The 15,550-nt window shown below is 41.7% G+C and overlaps 1 protein-coding gene across 2 annotated transcripts in view; it reads right to left on the reverse strand.

Annotated features, from left to right (window-relative positions):
• Nucleotides 1-15,550, reverse strand: part of LOC140724841 (rho-related GTP-binding protein RhoJ-like) — a 70,867-nt gene that overhangs the window by 37,776 nt on the left and 17,541 nt on the right. For both annotated transcript variants that reach the window (XM_073039511.1, XM_073039512.1), the window contains exon 2: nucleotides 9,055-9,113. In XM_073039511.1, the coding sequence (XP_072895612.1) occupies nucleotides 9,055-9,113 (59 nt within the window). The remainder of the gene's footprint in view (nucleotides 1-9,054; nucleotides 9,114-15,550) is intronic.

Genomic DNA, 15,550 nt, shown 5'->3' on the forward strand with positions numbered 1-15,550 from the left:
CCAAATTTTCATGTCCACTGTAAGCTTACCAATCATATACCTCTAAAATTAATATGCAAATTAATGTATATAACAAATCGTAAGGGCTTCAGCAATGATCTCCATGGTACATCACAGATAGCAGACTTCCAATACTCTTTGCCATTGCTACTCACTAATTTTAGATCTAATTTGCAACTTGTCATGGATCCCATGTGGTGCTTATTAAAGTTCTTACTGATGTCCAGATTACGCCAATCATACTGTCTTAGTCAACAGACCTTGCTACCTCAATTAAATGTATTAACAAAGACATGCTGACAACATTTGATTAATCTTTGCCTTTCTTGTATATGATAATTTTGTCCTTCAGAATTTTTCCAGTAAGTTTCCTATCGTTACTTTCACAGGCCCGTGTTTACCTGGTGTACGCTACTGTGTATCTGGCACCTCACCCGTGGCCAGTGAAGATCTTAGACTCTGTCAAGGCACCATAGTAACCTGCGATGTACCCATAGAGTACAGCACAGAAACAGGCCCTTCGCCCATCCAGTCCATGCTGAAACCTTTTAAACTGCCTACTCCCATCGACCTGCAATGGGCCCATAGTCCTCCATATCACTACCATTCATGTACCTCTCCGAATTTTGCTTAAATGTTGAAATTGAGCTTGCATCCACCACTTGTGCTGGCAGCTCATTCCACACTCTCACAACCCTCTGAGTGAAGACGTTTCCCCTCATATTTCCCTTAAACTTTTCACCTTTCACCCTTAACCTATGATCTCTACCATCCTCAAGCCTACTAAGGATTTTAATAACACCTTTTTTGATAGGAAATTTTGATTGAACCATTAAAGTTCTGAGCTACAGCACCCTTGAAAGGCACAAGTAATAATGATGAGATAGGATAAAGGTGTGATTTTAAGAGCTGTCACAATTCTGTTACTGGCCAAAATCTGAAGAATTGCTTCCATCTGCAGAGAAAGTGTCAAAAATAAAAGCAGGTGTCTGCAGATTATCCTTCTGCAAACGAACAAAACCCTTACTGTCTGCAATACTGCACAAGCCACACCTGTCACATATTACAGTGGATCAACACTTTCGGCTTACACATTTGTTTCAAGATCTGACATTGTGTTTTACTTTATGCAGGATATGGAGTTAAATAAACTAAACATTATAAAATTGTCAAAGAATTTTACTGCTGGCATAGTTTACAATTTTATCTGGCAGCTATCTTTTTTACAAAACAAGCATAATATCCACAAATACACAACCTTTCACCGTTCTGTAAAGTTATGATTTCTGCCTTGCAACATAAAATATTTCAGGAAAACTAAACAATTTGAAAATCAGATTCAGATGTTTTTTTTTCCAGCCTCCTGGGTAACTACATCTGCACCAGGCGCAGCAAGCTGCAGCTCCTCACAGAACATGTTCAGGAACTGGAGCTGTGTCTCCATGACCTTCGACAATTCAGGAAACTGAGGGGGTGATAGATAGGAGCTACAGGAAGGGAGTCACCACTAAGTTGCAGGAGGCAGGTACCTGGGTGACTGTAAGGAGAAGGAAAGGAAATGGGCAGCCAGTGCAGAGTAACCCTGCGGCTGTTCCCCTCACCAATAACTACAACACTTTGGATACTGTTGGGGAGGGAATAACAGCAGCAATTGGGTCTCTAGCACTGAATCTGGCGCTGTGGCTCAGAAAGGGAGGGGAGGGGGGGGGGCGAAGAGCACTGCAGTAGAGATAAGGGAGTCCATAGTTCAGGGAGTAGACATGAGATTCTATGAATGTGATAGAGACGCCCGGATGTTAAGTACCTCCCAGGTGCCAGGGTCAGGGACGTCTACGATCAGGTCCACAGTAATCTAAAGGGGGAGGGTGAGCAACCAGAAGTCGTGGCACATGTCAGCACCAATGACATAGGTAGGACAAGGGAGGAGGTCCTCAAGAGGTAAGTTAGGGAGCTCGGTAGAAAGCTGAAAAGCAAGATCTCCAGGGTAGTAATCTCTGGATTACCGCGCGCCAGTGAGGGCAAGAATAGCATGATTTGGCAGATGAATGTGTGGCTGAGGAACTGGTGCAGGGGGCAGGGTTTCAGATTTCTGGATCATTGGGTTCTCTTCTGGGGAAGGTATGACTTGTACAAGAGGGAGGGGTTACACCTGAACCAGAGGGGGAACCAATATCCTTGCGGGCAGGTTTGCGAGAACCACTGGGGGGAGTTTAAACTAATTTGACAGGGGAATGGGAAACTAAGCAATAGGGCTGAGGATGGGGCAATTGCTTTACAAGCAGAGGCAGTGTGCAGTGAGACCGTCAGGAAGATAATGGGCAAAATTGCAGTCAGTTGAATGAGTTTCAGTGTAATGGGGGACAAAAATCAAAAAGGTTGATGAAAACAGGACTGGAGCTGTTGTACTTGAATGCACACAGTATCCGGAATGAGGGAAATGATCTTGTAGCACAGTTAGAGGAAGGCAGGTATGATGCTTGGGCATCAGGGAGTCATAAGTGAAAGAAGATTATAGCTGGCAGCTAAGCATCCGAGGATACACATTGTATTGAAAGTACAGGCAGGTAGGCAGAGGGGGTGACATTGCTCTGTTGGTAAAAAAAAAAGACATCAAATCATTAGACAAAGGTGACATGGATTGGAAGATGTAGAATCATTGTGGGTAGAGTTAAGGAACTGTGAGCCTTAAAAGACCCTGATGGGAGTTAAATACAGGCCTCCAAACAGTAGCCAGGATGTGGGCTACAAATTACTACGGAAGATAGAAAATGCACATAAAATGGCAATGCTACGATAGTCGGGGGGGGGGGGGGGAATTTCAATATGCAGGTAATTGGAAAAATCAGGTTGGTGCTGATTTTGGACCCCAAGAGAGAGAATTTGTAGAATGCTTCTGAGATGGCTATTTAGAGCAGCTTGTGATTGAGTCCACTAGGGGGATCAGCTATTCTGGATTGGGTGTTGTGTAATGAACTGGATTTGAATAGGAAGCTTAAGGCAAAGGAAGCCTTAGGAAGTAATGATCATAATGTGATAGAATTCACCCCTCAATTTGAGAGGGAGAAGCTAAAGTCAGAGGGTTCATTATTACAGCGGAGGAAAGGGAATTACAGAGCCATGAGAAAGAGCTGGTCAAGGTTGATTGGAAGGGGATACTAGCAGGGATGACTGCACAACAGTAATGGCTGGAGTTTCTGGGAGCAACTTGGAAAGCACAGGATAGATACATCCCAAAGAAGTAGTATCCTAAACGCAGGATGAAGCAACTGAGGCTGACAAGGGAAGTCAAAGCCAACATAAAAGTCAAAGAACGGCATTTAATAGAGCAAACATTAGTGGGAAGTCATAGGACTGAGAAGCTTTCAAAACAAAAAGGCAACTAAAAAAGCCACAAGGCGCGAAAAGATTAAATATGAAAGTAAGCTAGTCAACAATATCAAAGGCGACACCAAAACGTTTTGCAAATATATAAACAGTTAAAGAGGCAAGAGCAGACAGCAGACTGCTGTAAAATGACACTGGAGAGGGGGAAAAGGAAATGGTGGACAAACTGAATGAGTATTTTGCACCAGTCTTCACTGTGGAAGACACTAGCAGAATATGGTGAAAGTTTGCAAGTGTTGGGAGGGGGGGGGGGCGGGCAGAAGTGAATGCAGTTGCCATTTTTAGGGAGAAATTACTTAGGAAGCTGAAAAGCTCTGAAAGCAGACAAGTCACCTGGACCAGATAATCTACACCCCAGGGTTCTGAAAGAGGTAGCTGAAGAGATTGTGGAGGCATTAGTAATGATCTTTCTAGAATCACTAGTTTCTGTAATGGTTCTGGAGAAATGGAAAATTGCAAATGTCACTCCACTCTTCAAGAAGGGAGGGATGCAGAAGAAAGGGAATTTTAGGCAAGTTTTACTGACCTCAGTGGTTGGGAAGATGTTTGAGTTGATTGTTAAGGGTGAGATTTTGGGTTATTTGGAAGGCACATGATAAACACAGCCTAAGTCAGCATGGTTTTCTTAAGGGAAAGTTCTGTCTGACAAATCTGTTGGAATTCTTTGAGGAAATAACAAGCAGGATAGACAAAGGAGATGGATGTTATATACTTGGATTTTCAAAAGGCTTTTGACAATGTGCCACACACGAGGCTGCTTAGCAAGAGCCCGTGGTATTCCAGGAAAGATACTAGTATGGATAGAGCATTGGCTGATTGGCAGAAGACAAAGAGTAGGAATAAAGGGGGCTTTTCTGACTGGCTGCCAGTGACTAGTGGCATTCCGCAGGGGTCAGTGTTGGGATCGCCTCTATTTACGTTGCACATCAATGATATGGATGACGGAATTGATGGCTTTGTGGCCATGATAATGGACAATACGAAGAAAGGTAGAGGGGCAGGTAGTGTTGTGACTGCAGAAAGTTTTAGACAGTTTAGGAGAATGGGCAGAGAAGTGGCAAATGGAATAGAGCTGGGGTTCCCACCCTGGGATCCACGGACCCCTCGGTTAAAGTAGGGGTCCATGGCATGAAAAAACATAGAAACATAGAAAACATACAGCACAATACAGGCCCTTTGGCCCACAAATCTGTGCCGAACATGTCCTTACCTTAGAAAAGACCAAGGGTATAGATACATAGAAAACCTACAGCACAATACAGGTCCTAAAAGGTTGGGAATCCCTGGAATACAGTATTGAGAAGTCAGTGCACTTTGGTAGAAGGAATAAAAGTGTACACTGTCAGAAATCAGAGGTGCAAAGGGACTTGGAAGTCCTTGTGCAGGATTCCCTAAGGTTAACTTGCAGGTTGAGTCACCGGTGAGGAAGGCAAATGCAATGTTGACATTCATTTCGAGAGGGCTAGAATACAAAAACAAGGATGTAATGTTGAGGCTTCTTACGGCACTGGTGAGGTCTCACTTGGAGCACTGTGAGCAGCTTTAAGCCACTTATCGAAGAAAGGATGTGCTGACATTGCAGAGCGTTCAAAGGAAGTTCACGAAAATGATTTCAGGAATGAATGGGTTACATATGAGGAACAAAGAGAATGAATAAGATAGAGGAAAAAAATTGCACAGATGATACTGGAATATATATTTGTTCATGGTCAATGACCTGACAAGGTTGACACCATGGCTAAACTAGAGACCCAGGTTAAACACAGGCAGAAGGGTGAACTAAACATTCTTGGCTAGAACCCATTTAGGAGTGACAAAGAAAGGTTGACAGATAATAATATTACATCTCTCAGGGGAAAGCTGTATCAGAAGACCAAGGGCTGAATATTTTTGGTTAGAGTAAAGGGACTTTTATATCTCTGGGCATTTACTACAGCACATTAAAAACTCAGAGATATACAATAAAGCAACTAAAATTAGATGACTGGAACAACTTTAATATATACTGATATGGATACAAAATCAAAATAAAAAAAATCATGGAGTGTTAGGATTCCTATAGAGAGGTTTGGCTGGGTAAATGAGCAAGAGTATGCTATTAGAATTCCAAGTACAAACCAATGTTTTACAAAACACTTCTATTTATAACAAATACCTGGCACAAAAATTGATTGGTTAAAAACAATCAGAACAGAGCGCAGGAGATAATTAAACAGATATGCAAAAGGGAAGCAGAGAATATGACGAAAGATTAGTGACTAGCATAAATAGTCATCTTGCAAAAATGAAAAACTGTATAAAGGATCGGAAAAATTTGTAACCATTTAGAAAGATGGAAGGTTGTCTTCTGGAGTCATGAATAAGGTACTCAATTAGAACTTTGCAATGGTCTTCACAAACATAATGGCAAGTCTCTGCTTGATATTGTATACAATAATACCAAGACTTAATATCCTATTAGCAATATTATTAATATAAAGGATTTAGACAGATTGTGAGAATAGGCAAAAGAGGTGGCAGATGGAATATAGTGTAGGGAACTGCATGGTAATGCAGTTTGGTAGAAGGAATAAAGGTGTGGTTTATTTCCTAAATGTGGAGAGAATTTTTTAAAAAAAAGGTGCAAAGGTATTTGTGAGTCCTCATAGGGAGAAGCACTGTCGACGTTTTGGGCCGAGACCCTTCGTCAGGACTAACTGAAAGGAAAGATAGTAAGAGATTTGAAAGTAGTGGGGGGAGGGTAAAATGCGAAATGATAGGAGAAGACCAGAGGGGGTGGGGTGAAGCTAAGAGCTGGAAAGGTGATTGGCAAAAGGGATACAGAGCTAGAGAAGGGAAAGGATCATGGGATGGGAAGCCTAGGGAAAAAGAAAGGGGGAGGGGAGCACTAGAGGGAGATGGAGAACAGGCCGAATGATAGGCAGAGAGAGAGAGAAAAAAAGGAAGGGGGGAAAACAAAAATAAAACTAAATATATCAGGGATGGGGTAAGAAGGGGAGGAGGGGCATTAACAGAAATTGGAGAAGTCAAAGATCATGCCATCAAGTTGGAGGCTACCCAGACGGTATATAAGGTGTTGTTCCTCCAACCTGAGTGTGGCTTCATCTTGACAGTAGAGGAGGCCATGGATAGACATATCAGAATGGGAATGGGACGTGGAATTAAAATGTGTGGCCACTGGGAGATCCTGCTTTCTCTGGCAGACCGAGCGTAGGTGTTCAGCGAAACGGTCTCCCAGTCTGCATCAGGTCTCACCAATATATAAAAGGCCACACCAGGAGCACCGGACGCAGTATACCACACCAGCCGACTCAAAGGTGAAGTGTCGCCTCACCTGGAAGGACTGTCTGGGGCCCTGAATGGTGGTGAGGGAGGAAGTGTAAGGGCAGGTGTAGCACTTGTATATATTATATTTTATCTTTTATGATATTAAATAAATAATATTTTATTATCTTTTATATATTGGTGAGACCCGATGCAGACTGGGAGACCGTTTCGCTGAACACCTATGCTCTGTCCACCAGAGAAAGCAGGGTCTCCCAGTGGCCACACATTTTAATTCCACGTCCCATTCCCATTCTGATATGTCTATCCATGGCCTCCTCTACTGTCAAGATGAAGCCACACTCAGGTTGGAGGAACAACACCTTATATACCGGTTGGGTAGCCTCCAACCTGATGGCATGAACATTGACTTCTCTAACTTCCGTTAATGCCCCTCCTCCCCTTCTTACCCCATCCCTGATATATTTAGGTTTTTTTTGTTTTTTCCCCCCTCCCTTTTCTTTCTTTCTCTCTTTGCCCATCACTCTGCCTGTTCTCTATCTCCCTCTGGTGCTCCCCTCCCCCCTTTCTTTTTCCCTAGACCTCCCATCCCATGATCCTTTCCCTTCTCTAGCTCTGTATCCCTTTTGCCAATCACCTGTCTGGCTCTGAGCTTCACCCCACCTCCTCTGGTCTTCTCCTATCATTTCGCATTTTCCCCTCCCCCTCCTACTTTCAAATCTCTTACTATCTTCCTTTTCAGTTAGTCCTGACGAAGGGTCTCGGCCCGAAACGTTGACAGCGCTTCTCCCTATAGATGCTGCCTGGCCTGCTGCGTTCCACCAGCATTTTGTGTGTGTTGCTTGAATTTCCAGTATCTGCAGGAATAGTCAGTGGTGAGGAAGGCAAATGCAATGTTAGCATTCATTTCAAGAGGACCAAGATACAAAATCAAGGATGTAATGCTGAGACTTTAGTCAGACTGCACTCGGAGTATTGTGAGCAGTCTTAGGCCCCTTATCTAAGAAAAGGTGTGCTGGCTCTGGAGAAATTCCAGAAGAGGTTCATGAGAATGGTGCCTAGAATGAAAGGGTTAACATATGAGGAGCACTTGATCGCTCTGGGACTGTACTCGCTGGAATTTAGAAGAATGAGGGGGTATCTCACTGAAATCTATCAAATATTGAAAGGCCGAGAAAGAGCGGATGTGGTGGGAGGTGGGGGTCTAGGACCAGAGGGCATAGCCTCACAGTAGAGGAACATCCATTTAGAACATTGATATCTTTAGCCAGAGTATGGTTAATTTGTGGAATTCATTGTCACAGATGGCTGTGCACACTGAGTCATTGGGTGTATTTAAGGAGGAGGTTGATAGGTTACTGAATATTCAGGGTGTCAAAGTTTACAGGGAGAAGGCAGGAGAATGGGGTTGAGAGTTGAGAGGGGTAATAAGTCAGCCATGAAAGAATGGCGGAGCAGACTCGATGTGCCAAATGGCCTAATTCTGCTCCTATGTCCTATGGCCTTTTGGTCAAGTCCAGACAGAACGTTTTAGAACGTGATGGAGGGAGACAGTAATGGGGAGATAGAGAGAGAACGCAAGTGGAAAACCGAAGTGGAAAATTAAAGACAAATTTATCCATTACTATCTCCCCCTTTTCTCCTTTTTCTCTCCATCTATCGACTTATCTGCCTCTACAGAAGGTTATGAGAGACCAAGCAAAGGACCTGTATTTGAGATAACTGGCAAAGGAGCACCAAGAAAAATGTGGACTTCTCTTAGGATTGCGTAAATTTGCAATTCACTTTCTGAAAGTGTGATGTAATTAGAGACCAAAGGAAGTTTAATACAGCAACTTAACATGAGGAAGACTTAATAGGAGACCCATGGAGAAAAAGCTTGATTGTGGGAAAGTACTTCCAAAAAGCCAGAACAGGCATTAACGCCCAAAGTCCTCCCCTGTGATGTTCTGCAGCTGTACCAGTGAAATGCATCTGTAATGGGCAAGTTGAAATCTGACAGTATAGCTTGGTATATAGTATATTCAAACACCCAAACACACAGGAACATAGCGAATTAAGTCTGACTACTTGGATATTGTAAAAATAGGACTTTGAACTAAAGACAAAGTAATTTGTTGCATACGCAGACTTGGTAATTCATTTACAGTAGATTATCCTTAACTTTCAGTTCATCTAAACCCCCAAGATTCTGCCACTGTAAAACTAAAATTGTCTGTTTCAGTTATCTGGGTGATAAATATACAGTCAAAATATTACCATCCATTTAAGTGATTCTATTCTGATTACAAAACTGGATTTGCCACAAATAAGAAACATATCTAAGATTGACAGATGCAAGAATCCCAATATAAAGTAAAATATTTAGTTCAGCTTTGTCCATACCTGTCCTGCAGTATCATATAGACCAAGCAAATGCTGCTTTCCTCCGACGGTGATGGTTACTGCAAGGTAAAAGAATTAAGTTAATTGCTACTCACAGGATTATTTTCCCATGGATAGCAAGTAATAACTTGGGGCATGAAATATAAATGGTAAACAAGTTATTAGCTTTGAAACTGGGAATTGTTTATTATTGGAACATAAACATTTATGTAAGTGGAGTTTTTTTCACTTTTACTCTCTCTATGACTCCACAATGTCTAATCTGTAGTTATTTGATTTTAACTTGATCATTTTAAAGCAAATCATTTTCCAATTACATTTTTATTTTCTGAAATAAATACAGGTATAATTTTATAACATTCAAATATGATTCTAATACTTCAAAAAGTTAAAATTTAGGCCCCTTACATATAATTCTTTCATATTTTTCAAATACCAGAAAAACAATAATCAATCCATCAAGTTAATTTTGCTGTCTGAGAAAGCTGATGTGATTAATACTGTCCAAAAAGAAAACAAAAGCTCGTAGAAATTCTTCATTCTAGAACAGCTGGTACACTTCCTTGAAGACATGATCACAATGTATTAAATCAGAATATTGTCCAAAGGGCAGAATTGGACAACCCCTCAAAAATAGCTGAAGTTGACTTACTCTATGAGGATATTAGACAAAGTGAAGACAGGCCCATCTTTTAATATGGCCTTCAAAAACAACAGCAACGTGCATAAAATGCTGGAGGAATTCAGCATGTCAAGCATCACCCATGGAAACAAACAAACACTCAATGCTTTGGGCCAAGACCCTTCTTCAAAAGTAACAGATTGGCAGAATTGTTTGCAACTTTGCAGACATATCAGAAATTTCATTAACTACCGTATGTTGAGACAGACAATCCTCAATAAAGTTTCTAATACTTTTTTAACCCTTGTTTTCAACTGTCTGTACCAATAAAAATGCCTATTTTAATCCCATCTGCCTGTACATCCCTCTATTCTCTGCCCGTTCAAGTGCCTGTCTAAATGCCTCTTCAACTTTGTTATTGTCTCTGCTTGCACCACTTCTTTGGAAGTGTTTCACAGTCTATGTAAAGAAAAATATTGTCTCATATACCTTATTTAAGCTTTCCCCCTCACCTTAAAGCTAGGCTCTCTTGTACTTGACGTCACTGCCCTCAGATAAAAAGACTATCAACTCTATCGACAGCCTGGATTTCCAGCATCTGTAGAATCTCACAATACTTTCCATAACTTATGTACTTCTATCAGGTCGCCCCTCAGCTTCCAATGCTCCAGATCAAGGATCCAAGCATCACAATACTAATCTGGTATCTTTGCTGCAATACCCTGCCACTGGATGCCACAGACAAGTTCCTGGATTCCCTTTCAAAGATGGGGCACCTTGTGTAGTGGAGAACAATATAGCAATGTTCAAAAACAGCAGGAATCGCAGCCATAGTGTCATACAGGATGGAAACAAGCCCTTCGGTCTAACTGGTTTATGCTGACAAACTTCCCACCTGCCTGCATTAGGCTGACATGCCCCTAAACCAGGGGCTCCCAACCTGGCGTCTGTGGACCCCTTGCTTTAATGGTATTGATCCATAGCATAAATAAAGTTAGGAACCCTTGCTCTAAACTTTTCCTATCTATGTACCTGTCCAAGTGTCTTTTAAATATTGTTAATGTACCTGCCTCAACCATTTCTTCTTGTAGCTCATTTGAAATACTGACCATTGTCTGGGTGAAGAAGTTGGCCCTGGGGTTCCTATTAAATCTCTCCCTTCCTAACTTAAACTTATGCCCTCAAATACTTTATTTCCCAACCCTGGGGGAAAAAAGACCTTATCTGTCCTTTCATACTTTTATACAATGGTAGAAATTAATATATGAAGTATGAAAGAAATCAAGATAATAAAGACAGCCATCCTTATTGGATCTCAGTTTTCCCTTATATTTCAACAAGGGTGCAAAAGATAACAAAGGAGCATAAACTTGATATGAGGACTTGAGCTCCTTTTGCATTGCCATGGGGTTAAACCTAGTTCCTGTCATTTACACTACTTATCAAGTTTATTAATTTAATCAACAAATCAAGTCCAACTACATGAAGCACTGGTACCCAACACAACATTGCTGTAAAAACACCTTCATGTCCTTGCCAACGAGAGCATTTATTTCCATTCCTGGTTGAATGGTTCACACACGTCAGCTTTAAGAGGCCAGTAGAGAATCCATTTTCATGAATTATACACAGGCCACCAATGCAGAAACAACAAGTATCTTCCTCTAATCAACCAAGTGTGCTTTTACAATTATGTAGTCTTTAAATCCACATTTAAAATCCTCAACTGCTGAGGACAATTTGAATAAGTCTATATACCATTTACAGAAGCCACTGGACACCTGGCCCAGTAGTCAATGGTATCAAGCTAATTATGAAATCCACTGCATATTTCATTAGCCCATAACCTTTATGTTTTCCTCAAAATATCAGAGTTCCATTGTACCAAAACAGCAGATGAAGAGCATTCAGAAAATTGGACCTACAATTCCGCTGTCTTAATTACGCAAAAAGATTCAAAACCATCTAGAGATTTGAGGATTCCTGGAATTCAAGCCAAAAGACTAAAACGATAGCATATCAGTGGCCATTTTATTAGGTACATCTGTACATGGAAGGTCATGTTTGACAAACCTTATTGAATTTTTTGAAGTAGTTACGATGAATGTTGACGAGGGTAAGGCAGTGGATGTAGTCTATATGGACTTCAGCAAGGCCTTTGACAAAGTTCCACATGGAAGGTTAGTTAAGAAGGTTCAGTCGTTAGGTATTAATGCTGGAGTAATAAAATGGATTCAACAGTGGCTAGATGGGAGATGCCAGAGAGTAGTGGTGGATAATTGTTTATCGGGATGGAGGCCGGTGACTAGCGGGGTGCCTCAGGGATCTGTTTTGGGCCCAATGTTGTTTGTAATATACATAAATGATCTGGATGATGGGGTGGTAAATTGGATTAGTAAGTATGCTGATGATACTAAGGTAGGAGGTGTTGTGGATAATGAGGTGGGTTTTCAAAGCTTGCAGGGAGATTTATGCCGGTTAGAAGAATGGGCTGAACGTTGGCAGATGGAGTTTAATGCTGAGAAGTGTGAGGTTCTACATTTTGGCAGGAATAATCCAAATAGAACATATAGGGTAAATGGTAGGGCATTGAGGAATGCAGTGGAACAGAGAGATCTAGGAATAACAGTGCATAGTTCCCTGAAGGTGGAGTCTCATGTAGATAGGGTGGTGAAGAAGGCTTTTGGAACGCTGGCCTTTATAAATCAGAGCATTGATTACAGAAGTTGGGATGTAATGTTAAAATTGTACAAGGCATTGGTAAGGCCAAATTTGGAATATTGTGTACAGTTCTGGTCACCGAATTATAGGAAAGATATCAATAAATTAGAGAGTGCAGAGACGATTTACTAGGATGTTACCTGGGTTTCAGCACTTAAGTTACAGAGAAAGGTTGAACAAGTTAGGTCTCTATTCATTGGAGCGTAGAAGGTTGAGGGGGGATTTGATCGAGGTATTTAAAATGTTGAGAGGGTTAGATAGAGTTGATGTGAATAGGCTGTTTCCATTGAGAGTAGGGGAGATTCAAATGAGAGGACATGATTTGAGAGTTAGGGGGCAAAAGTTTAATGGAAGCACGAGGGGGTATTTCTTTACTCAGAGAGTGATAGCTGTGTGGAATGAGCTTCCTGTAGAAGTAGTAGAGGTCAGTTCAGTTGAGTCATTTAAGGTAAAATTGGATAGGTATATGGACAGGAAAGGAGTGGAGGGTTATGGGCTGAGTGCGGGTAGGTGGGACTAGGTGAGATTAAGAGTTCGGCACGGACTGGGAGGGCCGGAATGGCCTGTTTCCGTGCTGTGATTGTTATATGGTTATAAGGTTATGGCTGTTAAAGCAAATATCTAATTGGCCAATCATGTGGCAGCATCTCAATGCATAAACACATACAGTCGGCCTTCCTTATCCACGAGGGATTGGTTCCGGGACCCCTCATGGATACCAAAATTCACGGATGCTCAAGTCCATAATTCAATCTGTCTCAATGCGGTGGACCTTAGGACCCAGCGGAACCCCAGACTTTATTTAACCTGTGCAGTGCAGTGGACATTAGGACTCGGCGGCAGAACTCTGAATCCGCAGTGTTTCTGTTCACGAAAATAATCATGATCACGATTGAAAATAAAGTGGATATAGTAAAGAGATCAGTAAGAGGTGAAATGCTGTCGGTCACTGGAAAAGCATTAGGCTAGGTTGGTCAACGATCAGAACAATTTTAAAGGATAAAATGAGAAAGGCTCTGCCCCAATGAAAGCTACAATTGTTACTAAGCAACACAGTGGTTTAATTATTGGGTTTTGGGTTTTTGATCCTCCATATCAACCCGGCACGGTGGAGAGCGCGCTTGGGCGCAGTCTGTCACTGGATTGAACCAGAGCTGAAACATATGTGGTTAAGTGTTTTATATGCATAGAAAGATAAAATATACTATATATTAAGACAAACGTTTGATTAACTGATGCTAAATAATACCATATGTACCTGTTCCGACTTACTTAGTAAGAGTACTTCCGATTTTTTTCGATCCTGATCCACGATAACCCACACACATCCTCCTATATACTTTAAATCATCTCTAGATTACTTATAATACCTAATACAATGTAAATGCTATGTAAAGTGGTTGTTATACTGCATTGTTTAGGGAATAATGACAAGAAAAAAAAGTCTGTACATGCTCGAACAACAAGTGCTGGAAGAGCACTTCCGGGTTTTCGCGATTGGTTGAATTTGCGCATGCGGAATTTGCGGATAAGGAGGGCCGATTGTACAGACATGGTCAAGATGATCAGGTGCTGTTCAGACCAAACATGGGAACGGTGGAATGGCTGTTGGTGCCAAATGCACTGGCTTCAGTATCTCAGAAACTGCTGATCTCCTGCAATTTTCATGCACAAGTCTCTCGAGTTTACAGAGAATGTGCAAAAAAAAACCCCAAAAAAATCCGTGAACGGCAGTTCCCTGGGCAAAAACACCTTGCTAACGTGAGAGGTCGGAAGAGAATGGCTGGACTGGTTCAAGCTGACAGGAAGGCAACAGTAACTCAAGTAACTACGCATTACAACAGGTGTACAGAGGAGCGTCTCGGAATGCACAAGACATCAAATGTTGAAGTGGGTGGGCTACAGCAGCAGAAGACCCTCAACATACACACAGTGGCCACTTTATTAGGTACAGGAGGCATCTAATAAAGTGGTTACTGATTGTATATCTGCATGCTGAATGCTGGAAAAGACGCCTTTGCCATTAAAATAAAAACTGTAGCACTATATGGACACACTACACCAGTCAAGGGGTATCGAAAAATTGAACAACTCGAGTCAAAACAAGATAGAGAATATAAATTGAAAATGAATTTACCAAAGATAAGAAGCAGCTTGTATGCTGGAATAGGAGTCGTCCATCCCTTCCCTCCTCCCACCTTATCTCAGCATTGGCAGCCGTCTCTTCTGTTGCCTGGGCCTCCCATACAAAACCACTCAATAAAAACTACCATTCAAAACAAAATTACCCAGAATCAAGATTGAAGGAATTACAATGATATCCAAGTGAATAAGAAAGGAAAAAAAAACACGATAACTTGGCCTTAGTGCACTCCACTGAATATTCTGAAAGAATACAAGCTACATGACTGAACTAAAGTGAAAAATTTGATCACAAAATGCGATTGACACTTGAGTATGATAAGTGCAGAAAACAAAATTAATTTACTGTCACCAGTGTACACTCAACACTGTAACACTCCCAGCTGTGCACAATAACAATTGTCATTGCTCCTGCAAACCTGACATATTGCAGAAAATGTATGGGCTTCAACTGCAATAGTAGATCTCAACAGGGAGAGGATGCTAACAAACAAGGTGACGAGGCGCAGGTCATCTATTCAGTTGGCTCATAGTCAATCTTCTGGTAATATCCCCTCCTCTCCTTTCTCCCTTTTTCCATTCCCCATTCTGGCTCCCCTCTTACCCTGCTCTTCTCTTCACTGCCCTCTGGTACCCCTCCTCCTCCGTTTCCTCCACGTCAGCTCTCCTCTCCTATCAGGATCCTTTTTTTTCCAGTCCTTTATCTCTTCCACCTGTCACCACTCAGCTTCTCACTTTATCCTCCCCTGCCCCACCCACCAACCTTCCCCCTCACCTGGTCTCACCTGTCACCCTGTACCCCATCACCTCCTACTCTGGCTTCTTCCTGTTTCCTTTCCAGTCTGGATTTATTTATTTATGTATTTATTGAGATACAGCATGGAATATGGCCTTCTGGCCCTTTCAGTCACCCCCGATTTAATCCTAGCCTAATCATGGGACAATTTTTTTTTACAATGACCAACTAACCTACCAACTGGTACATCTTTGGACTGTGGGAGGAAACCGGAG

This window comes from Hemitrygon akajei, chromosome 3, assembly GCF_048418815.1.
Source record: "Hemitrygon akajei chromosome 3, sHemAka1.3, whole genome shotgun sequence".
Taxonomy (NCBI): Eukaryota; Metazoa; Chordata; class Chondrichthyes; order Myliobatiformes; family Dasyatidae; genus Hemitrygon; species Hemitrygon akajei.